This window comes from Pezoporus flaviventris, unplaced genomic scaffold, assembly GCF_033815535.1.
Source record: "Pezoporus flaviventris isolate CSIRO_AGI_PZ_B2104156 unplaced genomic scaffold, CSIRO_AGI_Pfla_v1 ptg000002l, whole genome shotgun sequence".
NCBI classification, from domain to species: domain Eukaryota; kingdom Metazoa; phylum Chordata; class Aves; order Psittaciformes; family Psittacidae; genus Pezoporus; species Pezoporus flaviventris.
Genome location: NW_026892550.1, coordinates 90439046 through 90466253, shown reverse-complemented (window position 1 = coordinate 90466253; position 27208 = coordinate 90439046). Strand labels below are relative to the sequence as shown.

The 27208-nt window shown below is 39.8% G+C and overlaps 1 protein-coding gene across 2 annotated transcripts in view; it reads right to left on the bottom strand.

The window, feature by feature from the left end:
* Positions 1-1047: 1047 nt before the first annotated feature.
* Positions 1048-27208, bottom strand: part of RFX4 (regulatory factor X4) — a 93265-nt gene continuing 67104 nt past the window's right edge. The window contains exons 14-18 of one of the 2 annotated variants that reach the window (XM_061445045.1): positions 24775-24894; positions 22728-22886; positions 16370-16532; positions 13393-13531; positions 1048-2612 (exon numbers count right to left, since the gene is read on the bottom strand). In XM_061445045.1, coding sequence (XP_061301029.1) covers positions 2340-2612; positions 13393-13531; positions 16370-16532; positions 22728-22886; positions 24775-24894 — 854 coding nt within the window. In that variant the 3' untranslated portion in view covers positions 1048-2339. Of the gene's footprint in view, positions 2613-13392; positions 13532-16369; positions 16533-22727; positions 22890-24774; positions 24895-27208 lie in introns of both variants that reach the window. The other variant, XM_061445044.1, reaches the window with a different exon arrangement.

The following is a 27208-nucleotide window of genomic DNA, read 5'->3' as shown; positions in this document are numbered from 1 at the left end:
AGGGTCACAGTGGGCTCGCATCAGATGCAATGCAGTACAGAAAACTGGAATTCACTGGGGAAAAAAAGTGGATTTTTCTGTTCTAGTGCCTTTCTCGTACTAATTTCTCAGTCTTGATGAGGCAGATATTTCTATGCTTGTTATTAATTAATAGGCCAGAATCCATGCTTTGATTTAAACATCTTCTATAACAAAATGCAATGCAGGACATTGGTCTCAAACACATCAAAACTCCATCTGCAAAAGACTGACTGCAAAAAAAAAACTTTCTCAGATAATTTACTTTCTTTGTGTGTAGACAACTTTGCCTGAAGATAACATGAATAAGTATAAAATAGATGAGTTAGCCTATGCCTGATCTCTCTGTCCTTAACAAAAGTGAAAAGTAAAGGTATCTTGGGTAATAACACTAACTAATGGAGAAAAGTTTCAGAAGGTCTGTGACACTAACTGAGGAAACAAGATTTTTATCAGATGCCTAGGGGTGGAGATGGGCTCCTGATGTTTTTCTGAAAATCCCTCTGGGTCTTTGACTGCATATTTAAGAGCCTGAACACTTCCCAAACTTGGCCTGGAACATCATTCCTCTCTCAGCCTTTTGCAGATTTCCAGTGCACTCCTTTAGCTACTTTAGACCCTAAACTCTCTCCATTTTACTCACTAGCTGAATACACAAGACCTGAAAATTTTGCCACTTTATTTACTTACCTAAGGAAAAATTACTTTTCCGTTTCCAGTATTCTGGTGGCAACACTTTTGTTACAAGGTACTGTAAAGAAGAGAACACATCTTACCTGCCCCAGTGAATGCAATGGCTTGGGTGAGCAACAGCAGCAGAGCTTACCGCAAGCCCCCTGGAGTCATCTGTACAGTCCCAGCCTTGAGCAGTTTGTAGCCACAAGCACAGGTGTCAGGCTACTCATTTGCTCTCAGTTATGTATGTTCTCAAGCTCTTTTTGTTGAATAAAACCAGTCACATTTAGGATTTTCTGAAGGTTTGCAGCTTGCAGAAGTTTCTGTGTTTTAAGTAAATTTAAATGTCATCTATTTAATTTCAAGAACTTTATTTGAGTGTGAAAATCCCTCATATATCTTGCACAACTGTACAAATAACACTTATGCCCATTTCATAAACATGGTTATCATCACACTGGGTGCTATCAAAGATTTTATTTACAGAACAATTACTGAAATGTCTGATGTCATATTTCCATTTATTTATTTCTTACCCATAGGGTAATAGGTCCACCATAATTGCTTGGTGCATTTTATAATACAGAAGAAAAAGCTATGTTAATAAAATCTAACAAAAACTCACAAATAGCTAGAAATCTGACAGAAAATGTCTAAGAAAAATTCTCCCCAAAATACAATACATTTTTCCACACATACACAGTACAGAATAAGTTCAAAGGCACAGCTTTGAATTTTGATTTTGTAGAAGTATATAGAATTATTACCACATGAAGGAACTGAGAGAATAGTTTCATACCTGTCAATAGGTAATTAAGTGATAATCATGTTTGCATTGTCATTTTCTTTACATAATTGCTTCATATTTAACATATGTGGCTCTGAATCCCAAATCTTCCCAGTCCCCAAGTCCCTTCTTTACCTTGTCATTTCTGACCAGAGAAGTTAGATTTTTCCAGATTGTGCAAACTTAACTCAAATACATATATAATAAGAACAATAGTCAACTTAAGGCAGTGTATAATTCAATGCTACATGTCTTGTCTTCTCCTGTGTAAAGATCAAACTTAGTGGATCCACAGAAAGGTGCATCAATATACAAAGTTAGGTGTAAACTGAAACCTACAACACCACATCTCTTTTAAGGAGCCAGATAAAGGAGTTGATATGAATAAGTGATGACTTGGCAGAATGGTTTTTAAGGAAGGCATTAAGAGCTTAAAAGAAGAACAGATGACAGAGCTTTGTTGAGGGTGAATTTCCTGTCTTCAATTAGAATTATAAATAGGTCCTGTTCTGGTACTTTTTTTGTAACACTTATTAACATTTGTGAATAAGGGGGGGGAGGGGGGGGGGCAAAAATGGCTCACTCAAACTGACATCACACAGGGTTGGCCCACATGCCAGAATTAAAAAAGGCACAGATTGGCCCCAGAAGTGGTCTAGAATAGAACAAAACTCTTTTTTCAGCTACAGAAACGTTCAGTCATACCGGTCTGCAATCTGCCCACAATATGAACTATGGTTATCTGCCCAGGATCTTTTCCATCTTCACCTCCATTGAAGAATGTCTGTGAAAACTCCCACATAACATGAAGTTTTTATAACCCTTTTAAGTGTATGGGCTTAGCTGATACCAGTCATTTTCATTTAGCCCAACCTGTGGTGGCTTCCCCATTGATGTAGGCAAAGCCAGGAAAGTGTTGCATGTGCTCATATTCAGAATTCCTGCGTGTAGTCAAGGGGGTGTACATGTCACTAGAATTTCCATATCTTGTGGAGTGCATGGATGGGCTCGTGTAGCAGGAGTTTGCGGCTGGGACCTCCGGCCAGCGAGGAGTCACTGGTGTGGGATGTAGCCTTGGAGTACTGCTCATCAGACAGGGCTCCATTCTTGATGTTGGGCTATTGAAAGGGTACTACAATAAAAGCAAAGATAAACAAATTAAAGCATTATCTACCACATACTTGATGTTAAAATACGGGCTGATGGTGTCACAATGCTGTATTTAACAAAACCAAAATCATGTGAACTAATGGACCTCCAACAAGTAGGTAGCAACTGAAGGTGGAATATCAGATAACTAGTGCTTGCGGTCAGACCAGTCTGAGGGTGATCACTGCACTTAAATATTGGCTTAATTTATCAAAGGGCTGTGCACTGGCAGGTATATCTGGGAGCAGAAAAATAAGTTTAATTCATCTTTTTTCTCACTGCTTTTAGTTGAAAACTTGCTCTTCAGTAAAAAACAGAGCATGAAATCTCCCGACTCCCATTCACTCAGCTCAGTTTTGAGGGAGGAGAGTAAAAGGTCTTTATTACTGGAAAGGTGCCTTTCCTTTTAAACGTTCACAAGCTGTCCTGCCAGTTTCTGCAGAAAAATACTATAGTCTGGCCTCAGAGCGAGCAGCTAGTTGAAGAACTTATGAAAAGAGGCGGGCAGAAGAAGAATCTCTCTATTCCCCAGCTGTTCACAGCGACAGTTGGAAACTAGGAATCAAAGAAGCTCAACAAACGCCTCCCACTTAGGAGAAGATGTGCTGAGGATAGGAAGAATAGGAAGGAAAACAGAGAACAGCTTTTGCTTTCTATAGCCGCAGGCTGCCTAGCAACATGAAGTAAATTTTGCTTATGAGTGCTTGCTTAACATATATTTCTCTTATTGCCTTACAGGAGTAGATCATCCTTGTGCTGTCCTTGTTTTGCAATCCTATTATCCATCTGCATCACAGAGACTGTTAGGATCCCTGTTCCCCTTGACCAGCCATGTGTCTTCAGAAGTTCTACATTTTACACCTTTATACCTTTCCTACAGAAAGGGTCATAATTGAAAATTTCATCTTTTTGGGTTGTTTGACAGTGTTTCACCAAAGTTAGGACTATCACCTCTTCTGATGCTTACAAGCCTTGCAAGCTGTGTGCCAAAACTTAATATGGTTGACGACTGTGAAATACCTTCCCCATCTTTTGGAGGATCATGAAGAGAAGAGATGCTGTAGTTGTTCCTAGGAGGGAGATGACAGTGATTCCCAAAGGGTCTTGTTACATTACCCCACTGCCGGATGGAGCTGCGGTTAATCAGTTTCATAAGCAGCTGTTGCATAACCCCAAGGCAATTATAGCAATATCTCCATGAGGAGTTTCTGCTGACACCCTTCAAACCACAGCCAGGAAGGCAGCCCTGCCTTGGCAAACATATTCAAACAGTTCACAAAGCCTCAGGCAGCTCAAAAGTTACACTCTAAACACTCCTAATTAGAGAGGAGAAAGAGAAGACTATTTTTGACCAACCTACTATAGTTAGTGATTTAGCATCCACACACATTCCATTGTGTCCTAGGGGAGACAGGCCAGTTATAAGATGAGAGGAAGGACATCAAAGCTGTATGATGCGATATTTAGCATGTACTTCTCATTGCCATAGAGACTGGATTTATCTGTGCAATCAGCTGCTGAAACAGGCTGATAAATAGCAGCACCATACTGGAATGTCAACACTTAAACTGGTATTGTTAATACAGCTATCAGAATAAGCTGTAATGGTAACACTGGCAATGAGTCTACAAGATCATCTAAATTTCCATCTTCACAGAATCATAGAATTTTTTTTGTGTTGGAAGGGACCTTAAATATCATCTAGCTCCAACCCCCTGCCATGGGCAGGGACACCTTCCACTAGACCAGGTTGCTCCAAGCCCTGTCCAACCTGGCCTTGAATACTGCCAGGGATGGGGCAGCCACAGCTTCTCTGGGCAACCTGTGCCAGCGCTTCACTGCCCTCATAGGGAAAAACGCCTTCCTAATATCTAACCTAAATCTCCCCTCCTTCAGTTTAAAGCCACTACCCCTTATCTTTACCCTCCACATACCCTTGTAAAAAGCCCTTTCCAGAATTCCTGTAGTCCCCATTTAGGTATTCACCCCAGAGAAAGGCTTTTCAGTAGGAAAACTCAGCAGACCTTAGGCATTGATCACAGAAGGCCTTATGTTCCTTTGCAGAGGACTGAAGTGTTTAGCATTGTTGATTTTCTGGAAGCTTTTGCTGAAGATAAGAGTTGCCAATGCCCAGCAGCAATGAAACTCAAGCTCTGAGGTTTTAAATTAGGTGATTTGATTTAAGATCATGGTTCTCTCATTTAATTAATTTATTAAGGACAAGGCACTCTATCAAAAGACAAACAGCCTTCAAATATTCTAAGTAAATATAAGAGGTTCCAGAAAAAAGTTGAGCAAATTTCATTTTTTTAATGTTTGGGAGAATAGCTAACAAAGTTAGGATGCTCCTTTCCTGGTCTGCACTGGCAATAATTGAAAGTCATTTTCATGCCAGTGCCTGCTGACTGCCTGAACATCGCCATGAACAAAACTCTCACCATAATGAATACAGAGGAAACAAGTTGTCTTGTGATTCCCTATAGCTTTGGAGTTGAATTCATCTCACCTAACTTTAGTTGTTAAAATGTCAGGCGTCTTATAAAAGTGACTCATCTTCGCTCTGTCTACAGGCACCGGAAGAATTTATCAAACCTCAAGGTAAATATTTAAGACAGAAGATAAGCAGTCCTCAGAAGATGGCTCTTCCTCCTGCTACATGATGTAATCCATTAGTTAGGTTGGCTCAAGTTAAAAGTCCCTTTCCACAGTTGTCAAATCCATAACTTGTATTTCCTGGCTGATCTCAAATGTACAAAATGCGTTGAGACGGTAGAAGTCAGGACCGGGATACGTCATTGGGAAAAAGCCACACCACACAAATAATACATTTTCAGCTTTCTGTTTTCTGTATGCCACCTGTGGAGCTGCAAGATGTGAGCCAATCTAGAAACATTCTTGTCTTCAGTACTGTTTTACCTGATACCAGTTATCCGGGTCTTTGTCTTTTTATTATCCATTGATCTATACCTGAATTCACTGTAGATTCTTGTATTAAAGAACAAGATTAATCTAGACTTTTGCCGTAATACACCAATGATTATCACTTGTCTCCTTTCCTTTGTGATGATTGACCTACTCCATTGTTAAAAGTAAGGGAATCCATTGCCATCCTGACTCAGTGCAATTTTCCTTTGAGGTTGTGAAACTGAGGTTGTGACTTACATCAAGGGAATTACTTGCTTTCATATCCCCTACAAATGCCAAGAGAAAACTCCAGCTTCAGCTGGGATAATTTGCTACTTGATAATTTGCAGACTGCAAAACTTTCATCTATGAGCAAGGAGAACAAAATGAACTGTGGGAATCTTATGGTGGGTCTCCTGGTTGTAAATGGCATTATGTGGGGAAGCCACATAACATCTTTTTGGTAGTTTGGAACCACAAAACCTGTGCTGTTAGGGGAATGAAACCTTGGCTCACAGAATAAACTTCAGGATGCCTTGAAAAAGGAAGATAATCCTCCTCCTATCTGCAGTCAAGAGGCCATGCTAAGGCTTACTAAGAAGGCAGGGCTGATGGCTGTGCATGAGGGGACAGGATACAGTGTGCTGCTTTTCCTTTTCATCAAGCGCACTCGATGCAGCTGTGTTTATGAATGTGTCATGAATGTAAAAAGAATAATTGCTTGAAAATAACATGGACTCTAAATATCTAGTATTTTACAATAAATTCTGTTATGACTGAATGCAAGATGGAAAGTTTTGTAATGGTAGGTCAGCTAATCGCAAATGAGTCAGTGACTTCTTTTTCCCTACAGTGAAGAGACTATTGAAAGACAATATTTTTAAAGTACTCATTGGCCCCTGCCTGACTATTAACTCACCCAATGAAGCATCTATTCAGCCTTGTTGGAGTGTCCGAAGCGTAGCCATCTGGGCGGATGCCTGCCCATGCTGCCTGAATCACCTTTCACACTCTACGTCCGGTTTGATGAAGAGTGCTTAAGCATGCTGAACTCAAAACACTGGGGCCTAGTGATCTTTGCCAGATATAAAAGCGACATTTGTTGGAGGGCTCTTGACAGGAAATTGCCATTTTCTGGGCTAACTCACACTTGCTGCTACTGCTGCCGTTAGACCTAGACAAGAAGCCCTTTAAGTCTGGGAATCTTTGAGCAGATTACTGTTAAGGCCTTGCCCAATCATGTAAAATTAATTCAATTTATTTTAGTATTATTTTAGAAAATACATAAAGGATGTCCTCAAATGAAGTGAAGACTGAGTTCCTGCAGTGTGAGGATGGAGAATAATCTCTTTATTCTTATCCTCAGCTCGCTGACTGATTATGCATGGAGGTGAAAGGTGTCTCTGTCCAAACAGCAAAATATTTTCCTTGTGAATGTGGCTCTGACTTTACATTGCATTCGCTCACACTTCTGCAGAGCGCTTTAAGTTAATGTTGTATTGTAGGCACTACTTTAGCATTTGCAAATAACTCAACCAGAAATTACAGCAATTGTGAAGAACCGGCTATAAATTAACTTCATAAAAATATGCTTATAATCTCAAAAAATTACATAATCTAAACTATTGATTGATTGAATCTTTATAACCCCTAATTTGATCCTTTTCTCCCCAAAGTGAAGCTTACTGAATATTCATCTGTCAAATAGTTTGGGTGAAACTTTCCAGTCAATCTACGTGGTTTTGGTACTTCAGGGAGTGGCATTTGGAGCCTTATGAAAAAGCAGTTTGTAATTATTTAGAAAGAAGACATCTGTTTCCTGTTGCATTCAATACATAATTACTTTCAATTACATTCTAACAATCTCAAGTCCGTTATGAAGCCATAGAGTTAGGAACAATGATTCTTGTTGCATGGGTGGCCAGTATTTTTGTTCTTTCTGTCATTACCAGCTGTTTGATGACAGGGTGGTTATTGGGAAGGTTATATTATTCTTACTGCATTGGTACAGTCACAAGCTTATACTGTGTATGTGCTGGGGGACAAGAGCTTTTCGCTTTCTCCTTTTTGTGAACTACATGGGCCAAAACAACAAGAGTGGACACTAAAGCATTGGCTCTGTCTGGAAGAGGATTTCTTTGGCTCCTTCACTGTACCAAAAGCCAGTTACTACTTTCTTCCAGTACTGTCCCCATATAAATCCTATTTTGAGAGGCATATGAAGTGAAGACTTAGTTGGGTAGAATTGTAGTATGCAACATTGCACAGAGAAACCAAGTGATGCTGCAACTCTCAGAAGTTATGTGAGACCACTGCAGTCCTCAGAACAGTTTAGGAGAGTCAGAGTACAAACATTGCTTAAAGCTATGGCCCCAGTACTCTGCCCTCTGCCTCTGAGAGGTGCAAACCCAACCTACTGCATAACAGCAGATTCTACTACTACGGTATTTTCCAGACGGATTTGTTCTGTCCAGACCATGGAAGTAAAATATGCTCTTCATAAACTAAATCTGACAACAACAAAACAGCATTGCAAACACTTGCTGATAGCAAATGTTCTCCACCCAGTACCAGAAGTTGACTAGTGACTCTTGAGGATAGAGCCCCAGTTCAGGAACAACTGACCCTGGCTATGCTCATGAGCACAGCAGAAGATAGCTTAGAAGTAGAAAATAGATAAATAAATAAATGATTGTCTTTAAGGTGAGAAGTGCATCTCAAGGAACAAAAGGGAAACACTACTATGCCACTTCTACGGGTCTCTGTTAAGTGCCTCCACCTGAGATACACCATTTGAATGTGGTTGCTCCATTTTGGAAATACAAAGAAAGAAAAGGCCGTGGGCAGGAGCGGGTTTAGGAGTGTGTCCCACGTTTAAATGGCTGATCTGGCAGCTTCTTCACTGAGTCCCTCCTGGCTAATCTGAGATCAGGTTTGCACAGGAAGGCTGGAAGGAAGCTGGAGCTCTAGCAGGTTCCCTACTCAGCCCAATTGAAAGAATAGGATGACTGCATGTTCCCCAGACTACACCTGCCCTACAGTGCACATGCTGTCCTTAGATAACTCCTGTGTATAGAGCATCCATTACAAGAGAAACTAAACAGATGATGACTCTTAAGTCTGGAAAAGAGATGACAGGAAGGAGGTGAGAGGAATGATTCAGATCTATAATGTCTTGAATGGCCAGAGTACATAAGTAAGGAATGGATATTACTTATTCCTCATCACCCAAAAAACATAGGGCACCCAATGCAGTTATGAGATAACAGACTTAAAATTAATAAGAGAATGTATGTCTCATGTAACCCATCCCTAAATCTATCAGTACAGAAAAAAAAAAGCTAAATGAACTTAAAAGCTCATAGGCAGGGTAGTGGAGGGCAGTTTGCTACAAAATCCAACAGTCCAGCTTCTGCTTCCTACTCAGCATGACCCTAGGTCAGCTCTTGCCAAAGACAGTGAGGCTATGCTGGTGAAAGGACAACCGTCTGCTTACTCTAAGACACATACATTTCTGGCCATTACTGGAGAGAAAACCTGAATAAATGGACCTGCAATATGATTCACTGCAGCTATACATTAGAGTACTTACACATATATATTGTATGCTTGACTTTTTTGGACTGGAAATATATGGATGCACATTCATATGATATGCATCTTTATATGTTACCATATATATTAAAATATAAAAATATATAGAATATATATATACTGTTGCAGATTTCTCTATTCCTACTAAAAGTGTTGTACTTGTAATTTACAGAGAAAAATTACTGCAGCATGAGTTACCTTAAGGAAGAGATGGAATGATATGAATTGAAATATTTATGGATAGCCTGGAAAAGTATCAAGACCTGTCCAGCCAGTGTGAACTTGTAGGCAAAAACTGTTATCAAAAGCCAGTCAAGTGTCCACTGTGGGTGTGGATTAGGTGGCAACATTGTGAAGGGGTTACTTTTGAAGGAGGTACCTGTCTGCTAAGCTCAGCATAGATTGATAAGAACACTCACAGGTTTTTAGACAGAGCTGATGTCTATTTTCTACCCTGGCATTTGTTACTTCAGAGGCAGAGAACTGACAAAATGTAGTGTGAGTATAGATGTGTTTATGTACATATATTACACAGTCCCCTTATATATGATGATAGAACAGCATCATAGGATTGTATGCACTTCTGCGATACAGCTTGGAGAATTAGGTAGTAAGAAATCAATCTGCTGATCATTTTTCTTTGTGACAGGCTCGTGGCCAGTAAGCCAAGTCAAGAGATGAGCAATCAGGCCTGGAGTTACAAGGAAGCAACTGTTCTGAGAACTATTCACAGATGCTGATGAAAGGGGGAAAAAAAGTCGGATTAAGACCAAGGTTTGAACAGACTGTCGCTGTCAACAAAAAGGCGCTTAGCCATCAGTGGGAATTAGTCAGCCTTACTTCCAGAAGGAGCCACGTTTAGGGTTATGCTGGGTTAGTAGCTGCAGATACTACTTCAGGAGAACAATTACTCCCCTATGAAGTTTTTTACAAGCCATCTCCTCCATTTTTGCCCCTTCCTGTCCATCTGAAAGCCAGTCATCTTTATGAAACTATGTGCTGCTTATAAAAATTTCTATTTATCCAAGAGTCACAAGATACTTACCAAAGTCCTCTGTGGGCCAAGGTAAGCTCCAAGACTACCTCAGAGATGGGAGATAGCAAAAACCTCAAGGGCTCTCACCATTCTGTTACAGAGCAGGATGTGAATGAGCACACAGCTGTGACACGTGGTGCTTCAGCAGTATCAGCCTTGGCAACTACTGCCGTCTTGTTTCCTCTAACACTAGGGAATTCAAATTATCCAGAAGCCTCCCACCAACACGGATGTCACAAGTCAGGTGAGAGAGGCTTGTCTTGGGACCCCCACCTGTATGTTTCAAGAGCTGTACTTGGTACAAGATCTATAGCTCTGGGACTTTTTCCCCAGCACATCCCCACTGTTAGGATTACAGGGACAAAACCACAGTAGACATCCCAAAATTAATACAATGCAACTATCATTGTATTTTCAGGTAGACATTAGCATGCTGTTATGTTGGCAAATGAAATTTAAAGGGTCACTTATTCCCTTCCCTGCCTCTTTCCCAGCTGTTCAGTTCCTCACTTTCACCAAACTAAAGTTACTCCCTCCATCCCCTTTGCTCCAATTCCACTTTGTTTGTTGATGGTCTCTAAATTGTACCTATGAACTGATCCATCTTTAAGTTCTACTAAGCAAACCACCAGAAAATCAATTACAACTCTGTTTTTCAATAGGAATGTTTTTCTGGGATTGAAAATAGCCCCAAAATATCTGACCTCATAAAACCTGGAGTATGTAACTCTTCCACAGAAAAACCTTGGACATGGTGTTCTTCAAGACCAAGATAGCACTTTATAGCTGCAGCCTAAAACCCAGCTCAGTTACCTCGCCTCTTTCAGCTTAGACCCCTGTCAGGGACAAGGTCTCTCTCTGAATCCATGTTTGTAGAGGACAAACTACCCCCACACAGATTTTTTCCTTAGGAGTTAATCCATAGACACTATCCTAAAGAGCATGAAGAATATTAGCTGAAGTTGAGCCAGAGTTCTATATTTGGACTGAATGTAGATTATAACAAAGAGTTCTTTTGAAGAGTTACAGTCAATGTCTCCTCTTCTCAACTGATTTATTACCACAGCCATACACACTGCATCTCCTCCAGTTTTAGTGTTGTGGCAGCTGTTTATATATTCATTGCACATTCGGCTTCCTGCATGTTGATTTTGCAACATCGTGAGTCCTACTGCAGTTCCCTTCCCCATGTTTCTCTCAGAAAGTCCACTAGGAAAAGAGTAGTTCCCTAACATCTTATTAGGGACATCTTATGAACCTTTTTTGTTAAAAGTAGCTAGCAAAGAACTTATCATCAGGGCAGGCATTTTATAGAAGTTCATTTAGCTTTGAAAAGAATGTCATCAAATTCCATATTAAACTGTTCAAGACTTACAGATTATTTTTGAAAGTAAGGTTTCAGTCTGTAGCTCCTTTCAATACAGAATAAGCACATTTGATAGGGTTTTGTTAGCTGTGTCCTCCTGTGAGATTCCATCTCAGTTTACAAGCAACATGAGAAAGAACATGCTAAATACAAGTTGAAATCATTTTACTCTCAGGTGTGATCATTAAAGGGTAGCTCTTCTTCAGGTATGTTCAGGACAGTTCAAGAGCTAGCAAGAAAGGAAGAAATGATCTGACATCTGCACTTGTAGAGGCAGCCTACTACAGTATGAAAAATATTTGCATTATTTTAATGCATGTTACTGTTTCCCTATAACACATTAACCAGGACATGAGTAAACTAAAAATGTGCTTTGCTTTATTTATTTCTTGCTTAACTTGTGCTGTCTATGTCAGTGTGACGGACAGTTGTCAGAGGGTAGAAAGAAACTCTTTGTGTGGGTGGTAACATTTCCAAACAGGAAGAGCCTAATTCCCTGTTTGCACACAGATTCATGGCCTTACAGATCATTTCAGAACCAGCACTTATATGGGTTTTCTGCAGTAAAGAAATAGAGACAGTAGAGAATATCGGTGAGCCAGAATACCATACTTCAATGTTTGCTCACTGTTCCTACTGAAAATACAGCAGCTGCAACAGCATTCAAACAAATCCTGACACCTCATGTAGTGTGATGGACCAGGTGCTGCACAAATGGGTGAGAAGTTGTAGCTGACTTATTTCCATAAGCTAGGGAGCCATTGTTGACCTAGTTGAAATGAGCATATGGGGTTTCTATAGGACAATCTTCCCAGCAGATCTCAAAAAGCTTTAAGGAGCTCAAGACCATTATTCTAATCTTACAGCTAGGAAAAAGTAAGCATAAAGAAGAGAAATTACTACTCTGAGTTCACCTGGCAGACTGACGCCAAAGAATGAGGTGCAGGGTTTGTATATTCTAGTCCAAAGCACTACCAAATTCACATCTTTGCATCTGGTATGAAACTGTTCCAGTCCAGTGACAATAGTTAGACATGGTGGTCCCTAATATACTTGTATAAATTTCCAGTAGATGAAGCCTAAGAGGTGCCATGTGGGTGGAATACCCCAATGCCATCACCTCCTGCCTGTGCCAGACTTTGCAAATCTTCTAGCAGACAGCAGCTTCCTACACTGGGGAAGCGCCAACTGCATGATGTACTAGAAGCTCTCCTACGGTGACACTGGGTTTGAACTGTTGCCAAATATCAACTTCACAATTAACCTGTGCTAGCTCCTACTGGCTCAGTTTTATGGAAAAATTAGTCTTGAAATAGTTCCTGACATAATTTTGCAGCATTATAGTAGGAGGCTAAATAACATAGGCTAAGCAGAACCTCTTTGCAGTGGTGTCCTGAAGCTATTCAACCTACATGCAGAACTCACAGTTCCTAAACACATGTGTTCTCAGAAGCAGAGGCCCCAGAAGAATTCACAGTGGCCTCTGCATCGTCTTTCAACTAGATAATACCACTTTTATTTCTCGTTAGGAATCTCTTCCTGTTCCCAACAGCTAAGAAACATACAACTGATTATTTTAATTTCTGTTTTAGCTACTCCTTAACCCAGAAATACTTTCTATGATCCAGAATCCTGAATTTTACAGTTAGCACTTTAAATTCACAATCTAAAGCTACTTCTAGATAAAAGAGTCTGCACTGAAATGAAAAGATATCTAGGTAATACTAGAAAAGAAAAAATTGAGGACCATAAATGATTAGGTTGATGAGAGCTTTTTGGTTCAGACAGCTAATATACTGATAAATTTACAAGCACAACTTAAAATGTTATAGTAAGCATTATCAAGTAGTATATCCAACTTACCTGTGAAGAGCTTCTGTGGTAAGCTGAGTAGTGAAGTGGTCCAGAAATAGCAGTATCATGTGGTAAGGATGGATACTGACTCTGCATTGGATGGGGATGCTGGTTGCTATAGCTACCATAGTTGTAACTTCCTGTGTATCTAAAATCCATTAAAAAACACTGTTTAGTATGCATAATAATTGTATTCCCACTAATAATTCTAGAACTTTTATGAAACATGCAGTTGCACTCTTTTTGAACAGGAGAATAGTATTTTAAATAACCTTTTAAAAAAGGTATTTCCCAGCTCAGATGGGAAGCAGATGCCACTTAGTGAAATTATGCATTCAACACAACAACAAACAGAGAGACTCCGCATGTTTCTGTGACTTGTTTTAAATTGTAGGCTCATTCATGCCCTTTCTAAGAAGAAAGTGTCTTTCCCTTTTATTATTATTTTATTGCAGTGTTTCTAGTAAATTGCTATCCAGGCTGCGGAACTATGGTGAGATTTAACTTAAAGGACTATACTGTGGAGTTCAGCTATATCCTTGTGCTGGGGTCAGAGGTCCCTTTTTTGGGAGGGAGATGTATTAATCTGCATCTAAAGCACTCAACATACAGCTTTAGCACAGCTGACTGAAGAATACAGAAGTTTGAAAGTTCTTAAAAGAATGCTATTTGAAATCATAGAATAGTTTAGGTTGGAAAGGATCTTAAAGATCATCCAGTTCCAGTCCCTCTGCTATGGGCAGGGACACCTTCTGGTCAAAGCCCTAGCCAACCTGGCCTTGAGTGCTGCCAGGGATGAGGCAGCTGCAACTTCTCTGGACAGTTCTCTAGGCGCTTCTCTGTGCCAGTGTCTCACCACCCTCACAGTAAAGAATTTCTTCCTAATAATTAATAACTGATCTAAACCTACCCTCCTTCAGTTTAAAACCATTACCCCTACTCCTATCACTACACTTTCTAATAAGAAGTCCTTCTCCAGCTTTCTTGTAGGCCCCCTTTAGGCACTGGAGGCTGCTCTAAAGTGTTCCCAGAGCTTTCACTTCTCCAGGCTGAACTACCCCAAATCTCTCAGCCTGTCCTCCCAGGGAAGGTGTTCCAGTCCCCTGAGCATCTTCGTGCCCCTTCTCTCGACCTGCTCAATGAAACACGATGAAATACAATGAAATACAAACCATTATAAATAAACAAGGTAACTGATTCATTTTGTGAAGGAGAAGACAGTTATTTGTACAGACTTACTCTTTTTCTGGAAAGTTCAATATAATTTTTACATTGGGTGCAGTTTAAATTTCTGTTATTCTTTTGATGTTATGATGGTGTTCTAGAGCTACCACATCCTGCCTTACACTGTACAATGCAGTAGATTGTAAATGAAGGCAGAGCACCCCTTTTAAAAATATTTTGGGGGCATAAGGCCCTATGTTCATCTTCACTGTTCAACACTGAGTTTTCACTCTTCTGCTCACTGAGGCTTAGCTGTAAATCTGAGTGGTTTCCATAATCCACCTCAGACAAGCTGGTGCCCAAATAAAATTACTTTAATAGTCTCTCTGTGCAGAGCAGGGGAGAGGAATGGCTATGCTATGGAGCTCTTGCACACTGTGGCAGGCAGACATCTTGTGTTTTAATTCCTTCAGCACAATAAACTCGTAAGTAAGACATGCAACAGATGTTTTTGGCAGTCTGCATAAGCCTGACATGGACAGAGCAGCCTTCTTTGCTTCGAGAAGGTGCTGGCCTGTCTAATCCTCCTGTAGCCTGGATATTCTTGGACTCCCAAACGAAACTAAGTCCTGTAAGGCAGTATTTGCCCTTCATGCTTTCTGCAGTCATTAAGGATGCTGTGTCCTAGTCTGGTTGCTGCTAATTTTATCTCCTTCTTTCACTCATCTCTTCTTGCTAAAATATAGCACTTTAATGCTCTTGAGCATAGAGTGATAAAGTTTCTTATCCTAATCTCTATTGTGTACTTTTGGTCCAGGAAGCTTCCTCTTTCTCTCTTCAAATTCAGAAGAGAGAGCACTGACAACCTGAGAAGATGACTGTGCTCCTTCAAGGCTAGTATTCTGCCTAGATTTGAAAGTGCTTGGCTGAGAAACCCTCTCTTCTCTAAGAAAGTGTACCAGAAAAATCCAACAAAAAAGTTTTCTGCCAAGTACCATGTCTTACAGTGTCTTCTGAACCACATCTATAGCTATTGAGTAATGAGGTTTCAGTTAAGTGTCTTAGCATTGTGGAATACTCTGATATAATGTGCTCTGATCTTTTATGCATTCTCTTTCTATTTCAAGATGGTTTGGAGCCTTTATAATTCACAGAGGATCGTCTTTAATGTGCAAGACTGGTAGGAAGTCCAGTAGAACTTCTGTTAGGAAACTTTCAGGTGGTGGTGGCCAGGAGCGTTCATTTAGTGTGAAGTTCACCTACAGCAGGGGAATGGTTCATTGTCTCCTACTGCTAAGCAATCCCAGTTCTCTCAGCCTCCCTTGTAGACAGATGCTCCAGTCCTGTGGTCATCTAAGTGGCCCTTTTCTGGAATTACTCCAGTATGGCTGTGTCTGACTTGTACTGGGGAGCACAGAACTGCATCCAGATGTGGTCCCAGCAGTGCTGAGTAGAGGAGAAGGATTACCTCACCTGAAACATGGTATATTAGGGTCATTCTTTGGGGACATCTAGCCTTTGGGCACAGGAAAACAGGAATCAGAAGAAATCTACTGAAGCCCTCTTTTTCATAAAGTATTCTCCAGGCCTACTGTGTTTTAAAGTAGAATTAAATGAGCTTATAAAACTGATACATAATATAAGCATGCAACATTAACAACAGCCAAAGAATCATGATACTAGCAACAGACTTACTTACAGACTTATCAAGAGGCTGAGTTCATTGTATTTCCCAATAAATCGCTAATCATAATTTTATTGAAAAAAACCAAAAAAATCCACAAAAAAGCAAAAAACCCGAAAACACTGGGAAAGGACTTACCCGTGTTCTTCTCTGTGAGGATAAACAGGTATCCGGTGTGTGACAGATGATGATGGTACGTGTGGACTTCTCATGCAGGGCAACTGTTGGGAATTTTCAGCAGGCGACCCAGCAGCTGTTGTCACGGTGTAGGTGAGTGACCACGTGTAGGACTGCATAGCCCCTGCAGGCAAACAAGCATTAAAGGAACATGGGCTTTCATTTATAGAGATGTTATGCTTTGAGACAGTTATACGAAAGCAACCAATCAGGCAATGATAACAGAAACAGCATCAAATACGTTGAATTAAACAGACATATCTGAGGAATAAATAAGAACACAAATAGATCAGCTGGAGCATGCAGAGGTCCAGAGGTAAGAGAATGGAATGGCTCAGCCTGTGAACTTCAGTGTGGTCTTGAAATCATTTTTCAGCAAGAATTGGGATAGGATTTAGAAATGGAGGAACACCAGTGCTAGAATTTCTGAGGCATGATGCAGCAAACCCTGAGGTCTCTCTCACATGGAGTGGGCTGCTGGCCTGTTTAGCTCTGAAGCTGATCAGGCTGGACTGAGGCAGGAAGTATGATCGGAACAATGAAGGATTAGAAAAAATGGGTATTGCGCAAATAAATTTCTTGACTCCTTTTGCAGTTTGTACTTGTTCCACCCAACTAGGTACCAGCTTTTGTAGTGGCAACACAGTGGTAGATCTCCATATTATAACAAATACATAGGGACAGAAATAGCCTAGACATTTTCTTCCCACAAATAATGTTTCTTTCTTCTTTAGAGGTGGCAGGGACTGGACTTAATTTATTTTTTCATGTAGAGCATTTGTGGGAAGAGCAAAGCAAAGAAGTGGGTTTTCCATTTTGCTTGGAAGGTGCTGAGTTTTTTAATCATCCTGATCCCTTCCAGGCAGGAACTCCAGATTCATGAGCCAGCTGCTGAGAAACCTTTGTCCTTTGCCCACACCCCTTTCACTCAGGAGGCTGACAGATCCATTGTTCCAGTATAACATAGCTCTTGCTGGAGGTCATGACCATACTGGCTGAGATTACCCTGCAAATGAGGACCAGAACACTGAATTTAACCCAATGTGAACACTAGTTTGGGGGTCTCTGGGCACTCTTGACTCTTTTTCACTAGCTAAAAGGAATTGCAGGAGGTGACTTGTTTTTTTCAGTGTGGATTCTAGGACTTCCTATAGGATGAAAGGGACTAATTCAGTAGGGGAAGTGATTGTATTACCAGGTCTGTGTCCAGTCCGTGGTTTTGGAGAATGAAAAGCCTATCTCGGATGTGTATAATTTTCTTCAGGTGTGTGTGATTTTATTCAGGAAAATCAGACAATTTTTTTTTTTTTTTAAGTGAGAGATGCTGAATTCTGGGGCTGAACAAAGGTATTCTAAACCCCACAAGCCAAGTCCTGCATCAAATACTCCAGCATGGTGTGATTTGGTGCTTTACGCTACAGACATCCTTGGATGTGTTATCGTCAAAGATATTTGGGCTAGGTCTGTTTTCACATGCCTGCATTTTCTGTGACTGATTCTCTACTCCCATTGCAGAGGACCATTGAGATTCCTGAGACCAAAGAGAAGCTAGTGCATCAGGGTTCCTGAGGATGTCATGGTTCCTTGAGTTGAAGAAAATCTTTAAGGAAAATTATCTTCACTAGAAAAGAGACTTTATGTGAAAGGGGGCAAAACTACTCATATGGTCACCAAATAGCTTGATTTGAAAGCAGGAGAAAAACTGTTGAGAATGTAAGTATCAACAACTAGTCTGTGAAATATTTGTATGTCAAAAGCTCAACTTATTTTCCTTGTATTATTTTCCAAAAGAAAATTTGAAACTTTCTTTCAGAACAGGCCTAAATTCAAAAGGCAAAACCAAAAGGAAAATGAAGAAAAGAAGAATAACAAAGATGGTAAAAACCCCCAAATGCGTATTTTTAGGTAACATTACTGTTGGGTTTTGAGGTTCTTTTTACTTTTTAAATTCACCATAAAGCAAAAGTTTTACTTTGACTTGATTTTATTTTTTTCCAAGGGAAAAAACTGCCATTGATCCAAAAGTCTCATAACCTTCCTAGGTCTATAAAGAAGTGGTAATAACAGGGCCAGAAGATCCTTTGCATTTTACCAAATATGGTGGATTTGTCTGTCGCTAGCTATTGTGACAGCCTCCTCTTCTTTGTCTGAAAAATAGTACGGATCTTATCTCAGTGTGAGGAAAATGAGCCAGTCCAGAACAGCAAGTTGTTTCATGTGCTCCCTTTGGGAAGTCAGACTCCTCGGATGAGAGGACTTGGCCACTCCTGGCATTCAATTCTAACTGGCATTTCAATTTTAAAATAAATGTTTAGGGTGTTCAAATGTGGTTTTTTTAAGGATGTTCTTGGGAATCTACAGCTGCCTCACTCTCTCTGCCTCTGTGGAAGGGATCCCATTACTTTCAGTGACCTAGTCACAAAGACAGAGAGGAAGGACAGAAGGTGACAACAGGTTTGCAGACTGTGTGTATGTATATATCAGGTCAACCAGGATACTGCCAACGTGGTTGATGGAAAAGGAGGAATTGGGTAAGTTGGAAGTTTTTCATAGTCAGCTTTTTAATACCAGCCTATGCCCCAGTTCTGCATGATTCATTTCCTCAGCTGGCTGCAGAGTTGAACTCCAGGAGATGAAGTCTTTTTTAGATATGGCTCAACCCAACTGAAGTGCTTTCTGAAATAAGCAAAAACAATAGTGATTGAGCAACATTTTGCTCTGCTTTGTGTTCTGAACATTCAGGATTTGATTAAAATAGGGAAGTTCATTTATTATCACTCCTTCTTCTTTTCCTTTCTAATGAAAAAATTGATTTTGAAGATACTAACCAAGAGGCCATCTAACCTGTAGGAGAGCCAAATGTAAATGAAACTGCTATCAGTCCACCAACATTCCTGTTGTTATTGGTGCCATCATGTACACTACTGCAGAAAGAAGCAAAAGTTTCTTCATGATGCTCATTTTATCTTTGCTTTATGCTGGTGCAAATGACCACCCAGGTACAAGCAAGACACTCATAGCACTGTGCATTATCTCTGCTAGTAAAAGTGGTACTGTCAACCTCAAGCAGTCAGAAACCTGTAGTCAGACACCCAATCTGCACTTACACAATGAAGAGATTACTTTAACTATCAGCTTTAGAATAAAACCACAAACCCTTCCATTTTGAAGGGGAAAATTGCCTTTTGAAGTTGGAACCTTTGACTTTTACGCTCTGCAGCTATGAGAATTAAATTGGTTGTTGAACAAGAGCTGATGTTCTTATATACTCATGGAAGTCCAGGAGCTGAAGCTTTAGGAAGAAAATAGAAATTTGTTTTACTTACACATGCAAATATGAGAGGTGATAGCTCTGTGCAAGTACCTCCTGTGCCAGATTCCCAGAACTTTAATACCTAGCCTAGACTGGGAGGAACAGTGATCTTAAATGACCATTGCTGACCTGAAGACTTATATCACACGACTTTTCTTGAAACTAAAGTTTACTAACAGATTAGGAGTTACAAGTTGTAATACTTACAATTCAGAGTTCATTTTAGGTTGTCTAAAAGCCATTGCATTGGCAAATGAGTAATCACAGCTTTAAGAGGGGCTTTAAGAAAGAATAGCATAGTCAGCCATATAGCTATTACTTTTATTACAATATTGTTGCATTTTGGACAATCATTAATCTGGCCTTTGTGATTTAGAAAGGATGGAGATTAATTATCCTTTTAAATGTCTCGTAACTTAACAAAAAGTTTTAAATGCAATGTTAGCTGAGCCATGCCAGATGTTCTACTATGGAATAGATAGGATTTCTCTATCTGGATAGGATTTATTTTTCTTTTGCTCAGTATCATGTAATTGCAACAGTTTAATTTGATGGTTTTATACTGACCACTGACTGAAGGCAAAAAGGTTAAAATGCAAGTTTAATAGTTAACTTTTATTGCTAATGCCACAAGCAAGAAAGAGTTAATGATGCCTTAAATTAGGGAATTGAGAGGTAGTGGTAAGCAATGGCACTAGTTCTCACGATCTGTAAAACATTTGCAGTCTTTTACATTTACCTTGTAAAAGACACGTAAGAAAATCAAGAGTTTACTTTAAATGTATCTCTCCACAACAGAGCTTTGTCTTCCAAAATATTCTATATCTTAATGCCACAAATCTGTATGTGGAATAGTTTGATGTAATACATCTTCAGCACTCCCATTTTAAAGGATAATGATTTCCTATAGCTCAAACACAGTTGTTAATGATTAGCAAACTAAAAAGTTGATCAGTTCATCTACATGATGACTATGGAAAATGGAGGTACAACTAATTGCACAAATTAAGACCACAAAATAGCCATATACTTATCTTTAATCTTGACCACTACTTGCATTGACAAATTTGGCTAATTGCAAGGCAAAAATCATTTTCCCATTCACAAAAGTGAGACTATACCAGACCGTAAGAATAAAATCCAATTCAGTGAAACAAAAGTTTTTTAAAACAACCTAAAAATGAAAAGCTGGAAAAAACAGAGAGCCAAAATAATCAGAAATAGATTTCTTGCCTAAGAACTTCTGTTATGGGAACAACTACGTCAAGTTCTACTGCCTGTACTGTGGGAGTAGGTCCTTCAACCACTGTTCCCAAAGGATCCTGTTTCTGGCTTGAAGCTTTATACTAGCAGACTTGGGCCTTACTGAGACATAAAAAAATAGAGGGAAAGAATAAAATAGACTATAATAAAATAATAACATGAAAACAAAAAACTCATCATCAAATTTAATTTGCAATGATTGTGTGAGTCCATTCCCTTGCATTACTGGTGGGACTCAGGAGGGTTACGTAAGATCCATGCAGTTCCCAGGTCTGCCCAGATCTGAATGTCAAGTAAGCTGAAGGTGGAAGGTCAGATATAGCTGACAAAGGCTACTGTATGGAATAAGCTTTTGGTTAATAGTTATGATAGTCACACGGAGTTACAGTCTCTGCAGCTTAAGCACAAGTCCTTCAATTCTCCATTCCTGCCAATGCCACTGGAGAGTACAATTCCCTACTGTGTCTTTTACTTCTGAGTACAGTTCTGCATCATAGAGAGTTCTGGTTTATAAAATCACAACAATCCTGTTGGGTCAAGTTACTCACAAAATCAGTGTTTCAACAAGGCTCAAACATATACACCACCTCCATCATTGCTTGATCTAAAGCAGTGTGGTCACCTGCAGTATCTAGGAATCATGTGCCTCTAACTGATCTGGGGATAATAGCATCCTATTTCCCTCCTAAATATTGTATTTTCTCCAACAGTGATAAAACCTTAAGCTTTGATGAAGGGATGAATGTTCTTAAATCTCTTCCCACCACAACTATACATTGTGCTCCCCTGTGGCGCCTTTGAAACAGGAAGAACATTTGTCAGAAAGATTTAGCCATTGCCAGATTCCCCAGTGTGGTAAATCATCACTTTCTGACATTCTTTCAAGAAGGTTTTATAGCTTTTCTAGTATGCAACAAAAGTGATAGTTTCCACATTCTGATCATACACTCTTTTCACTGAGAAGCAAAGCAGGAATTTCACTGCCTGAATGTCATTCACATTTCTGCTTTCTTTTCAACAAGTTAGGAAAACACTGTCTTTTGATCATACAGACAGAATGTCCTGCCCATATCCAAAAGGTAATTAGTAAGTTTCACATTAGAGTACAGATGGTAGTTGCCTGTTTATACAGACCAAACAAGAAGCCAGTTACTGGGGTTTTTTTTTGCTTACTGTTTTCTGTCATGCCCACAAGTACCTTTAAGCACAGTTTTTTTAACCTGTGAGTTAAACAGTCTCTGAACCAGTCTCTGCACCAGAACACAGCTACTTCATAAATTGCTATATAAAGTATGCAACTGAAAACAGACTTCAGACATGCAGTTCCTACTGCATGAAAGATGAAGTTACCAATGATGTGTAAAACATTCCCAAGGGAAACTTGCACATCTATTTAGACAAATTTAAACCTCAAATATATGGAAAGATATCCAATTCCCATTTTACCTACTAGGAATTCCTGAACCACAGGTGGATTAGGATTTTGAAAACCTCACTGAACCTTAAAATATCTGGCATGTTTCCTTGAAGTATGTAAAACGTCCAAACATCCGATCTTTTCCCTGTTAGACTGCACATCATGTTTGGATACAGTGAAGTCATAACTGATACTTTAAACAGATTTCTGTTTGAGAAGGCTACTCATCTCTTGAAAGCAAGCACATCATGTTCTCAGGCTCAATTTCAGGTAACCAAGTGCAAAAACCATGTTCAACCAGATCCAGCTGCCATAAACCTACCTACCTGTTGTAGCTGCTATGCCACTGTACTCTGGGGACTGATTGCTGACGAGTGAGGGGGCAGAGGGCACTTCCACTGTGGTGGCTGATTTAGCTGGGGAGAATGGCACTGGGGAGGGAGTTGGAGGAGCTGGTTCACTCAGAATAATTTCATCTCGTATTTCTGCTGCAGAATGAGAGAAAAATCATAAAACACAGTTAAAGGTAGAGTCAAGGAACACTGAGAAACTACAAGAAAAATTATCACAAGCAGTTAAGTTCTGTAGGCTGTATTTCAGGAAGTGCATCACAAGAATCACAAATCTTTGAAAGAAATTCTTCTATAACATTCAGCATTACAGCCTTACCATGTACCTTTGTAAGGCTTCTTAAAGGAAAGTGCTACTTTTCCTATTGTATAGATAGGAAACCTGTTCACAGACAGCTTAAAACTTATATTCCCGACATACTATTAGATACCTAAAATTAAGAGTCCAGTCTGAGTCAGGCACTCTTACTCCTTTGAGAGACATTGGAAAGAAATATAAATCTTCAGGGGATTCCACTGGCTTTTGGTCATGACCTTTCCTCACTGACTAAAGATGACGGCCCTCTGGATAGTTCTAGCTGCTAAAGATATGTGGAAAGTATATGAAGATAAGCAACTTGTTTGTCAAAAAGCAAGAGGCTATGGCAGGGCAATGAATTAAATCCAGGTCTTTCAACACATAAGAGATATTACCTTAATCACCAAAATGTTCTTCTTCTCATAAATCTACAAGATGACAAATTAAGCCACAGCTAAAATGGAGAATGGAACTTTCCAAAGGTGACAGATGGGTTTAACTTGCCAAAAGTAATGGGAGATGCAAGGAAGGAAGACCACTGAGGACCCCTAATTATAAGGTGGTTGGCCTCAGCAGAAGGACTAAAGACAATCTCTGTTTGCTTCTTTCTGGCAAGACAGTGTAGAGTGGAGCAGAACTCAGAATCTGCTTCTGTACAGGCACTTGAAACGTAAATCTACTAGAAACAATAACTTTGGATTTTGACTTTGCTCACTTCTTCTATCTCTCCCTCTTACTTAGACTGGTACAAATTCACTGGTATCAGTGAATTTATTTAGTGTTAAACCAGAGCAGGAGAGTGAGAAAAAAACAAGAACCAAGACTGGGTCCACTGAAAAACAATGGTGGCTTAAACAGATTAACTAAGGTAAAAGGTTCAGTACAAAAATCTCTTACTGAAACACCAAGTATGTGTTTAGGAATGGGTTTTTGTCCTGGGTTCAGGAGTCACAGTCATTTTTCTCCTTCTCAGTAGCTGGTGCAGTGCTGTGTTTTTGACTTTCAGCCTGGGAACAGCGCTGATAACAATGATGTTTTTAGTTGTTGCTCAGTAATGTTTAGTCTGACCAAGGACTTTTTGAGCCTCATGCTCTGCCTGGGAGGAGGGGAAGCTGGGAGGAAGCAGAGGCAGGAAACCTGACCCAAACTGACCAAAGAGGTATTTCATACCGCAGCACGTCATGCCCAGGATGTAGAACTGAGGGCAGTTACCCGGAAGTGCTAGATCACTGCTCGGGCGGCCTGGGTATCAGTTGGCGGGTGCTAAGCAGTTGTATTCTCTTCCCTTGTTATTTCCCTTATCATTATTATTATTGGTGGTAGCAGCAGTGATTTGTGTTATAACTTAGTTACTGGACTGTTCTTATCTCAGCCCGTGGGAGTTACATTCTTTTGATTCTCCTCTCTATCCCTCCAGGAGTGGGGTGGAGGGGAAGAAGCAGGGGAGTGAGAGAGTGGCTGCGTAGTTCTGAGCTACCGGCTGGGCTTAAACCATGACAGGTTTCAAACATCAGGAGTTACATCATGAAGCAAGCAGACCTCTTTCAGAATGTATTAACCAGGCATGCCGCCCTCACTAATGATGTATTCCAAATCACACTGGAACTGCAAAACTGTTGCTCCTAGATAAGCCTCACTGGGTTAAATGAGGTTAAAGAAATGTCCTAACAGAAAATAGTGAATCCACTGGAATTCAGCAAAAGATGAATAGAAGAAAAAACTCACCTGTGCTTCCTTCTCCTTTCATTGCCCTCATTAGCTCATTAGCTCTCTCCTGACAATGGAGTGATTCTAGCAGGTACAATACGTAGTCATCGAACATCAAGTGAATAAGGTGAAAAGACCCTGGTAATAAAGCGAACAAACAAAAAAGCCATTGACTGTCTCAATACACTCATTAAACCGATGATTACAGTATTCAACACAAACAGTAGAGTAGGACTGTCCCCATATACTACTGCTACTGAAGTATCTCTCTTACTCAAGGTAAAAGAGGATAAAAGTAAACCTAGGGTCCATCAAACTCTCTTCACTCCTGGATTTCTACAGGCTTATATGACCGATTATTGCTGTTCAGAGTTCAAGAAGGCTGTCTAGCTGAGAAATGGGACTTTGTGGAGTTTTCTTTTCCTACATCAGCACTAAAATTTTAGACAATTACACTACAGTGGAATTGTTTCCTTTTATCTAAAGGACCAGATATAAGATTCTGACCGAAGCAGAATCCTAAATTGGCTGCCTTAGCAACATGTCCTGGCATGAATTTTCTGAACTATCTGTGTCACTGGACAAAGAAATTAGAAACCAATCAATAAGAAGGTAGAAACACCCTTCCAGATTTCCTGATAGCATGTCTCCAGTGCATTGGACTAAGACATCCATTAACTGACAAAACTAGAGGCATTAGCAGCAATTCTGGATGTTTTAAAGGAAAGATTTCTGATAAAGACTTCTACTACTACACCATCTTTTCCTGTTTGAATCATATCGTCATAAAATTTGGCCTGTTTCTGTGCTTACTTGTGAAGATGTCCTTGATATTATTTCTTAACTGCCATGACAGGAATGTGAAAAATTAAGGACAAAAGGACTTAAAGGTAAAGTAAGGACAAAAGAAAATGTGGGGGATGGAGTCAAAAAAACACTTTGAAAATTAATAGTAAAAGGATAGCTATCTGCTACAAATCCTCAAGTAAGATTTAAGTACAGATGCAGAACTTGCTAATGTTGTTAAGAAGAAGGACTGGGTGATGCTGTAGACTAGAATAAAGGAAATGAAGTCTAATAGTTCACTGTAAGAATTTCTGCCCTTAGACATTTATATCATCCTCTGATTTATATACTTCCGTTGTAGAAACAGAAGTATTAATACTATTGCACAAGGCACTGGTAAAACCTCACTTAGAATATTGCATGTAACTTCAGTCACCCATGTTCAACAGAAATTAGTACAAGTTTAAACTGGTACGGAGAAGATTACCAGGAGGATGTGGGGAATAGATATTAGATTTTAAATGACTAAAAATGCATGGCTGGCTTCATTTTGCAGAAAGGAAGTGAGTTGCTTCCTATAATTTATAAAGAAAGATACATGTCAGGGATGGTGAAGAAATGTTTGCCCTAAAGCACACATAGCCACAAAAATAGATATGTAAGAAGAGACCATAGATGCATTTCAGGGGAAAAATAGAGGAGCAAGGCATCAGAGCCAAGACATTGTGTAGTGTCCTCCTGAAAGGAATAACATTCATCTGCAGAGGAAGACTGACTAGTACCAAGACGGAATTTGGTCAGTTTATACAATAGACTCCATGACACACGGTATCCATAATAGCTCCAGACAGCATTTGATCATACAATTTATTCTTTTATTTTAAAGCTCCTATGTTTATGTAGACTTCCATGGAATATCTAAAACATGTTCATGTAAGTCACTAAATAATTCTGGCAAGAGCAAATGCAGTCAGGTTAAAATAATAGGCAGTCCAGCAGTTAGCTTAAATCAGAGAAAGATCATCACCTGAGAGGGAAACAGAGATTAACTACAGCCAGACCCCCAAAAAATCCAGATGTGTTCCTTTTAAAACTCCATTACTACCGTTTGACGAAAAATTCTTCCATGAGAAAATGGTACAACAAGTTTCAGATTCAAATAAATTTCATGATGATCGGTTCCTTCACAGGAAAGTTAGGTTTATCTTGGGATACTAAATTTTTATCTCAAGGAAGTGTAACCACCCCTACTCCAACTTCTGCACTCAAACATACTGTTGAAGTGCAGAAGAAGTGGTTTGAAAGAGCCTATATCCTTATACAATTCTAGCTGGCAGTTCAGCTTTCAAAGAGGCTGTGAACACATTCTTTTTCTTTGTGACCTGGATGGTCTTTGTGTTTTATTCTCTCAGTCCACGCCTGCATGGCTTCTATCATCACTGATACGGGCTGAGCAGACACACTGGGAAGTTAACATGTGCCTTTGTGTCTTGGGCAAGGCAGCACAGAGAAAGGACATAGGTAATTGCAACACCTTTGCTATGGGGAAGAAATCTTCAGTTGTTGGTGAACCTGAAGCATTCAGTTTTTCATTTGTTTCACATGTCAATTCAAATCAAACTGGTAAAAGTTTCCCTCGCCTTTCAAGGGTAAATAGTGGAAATCT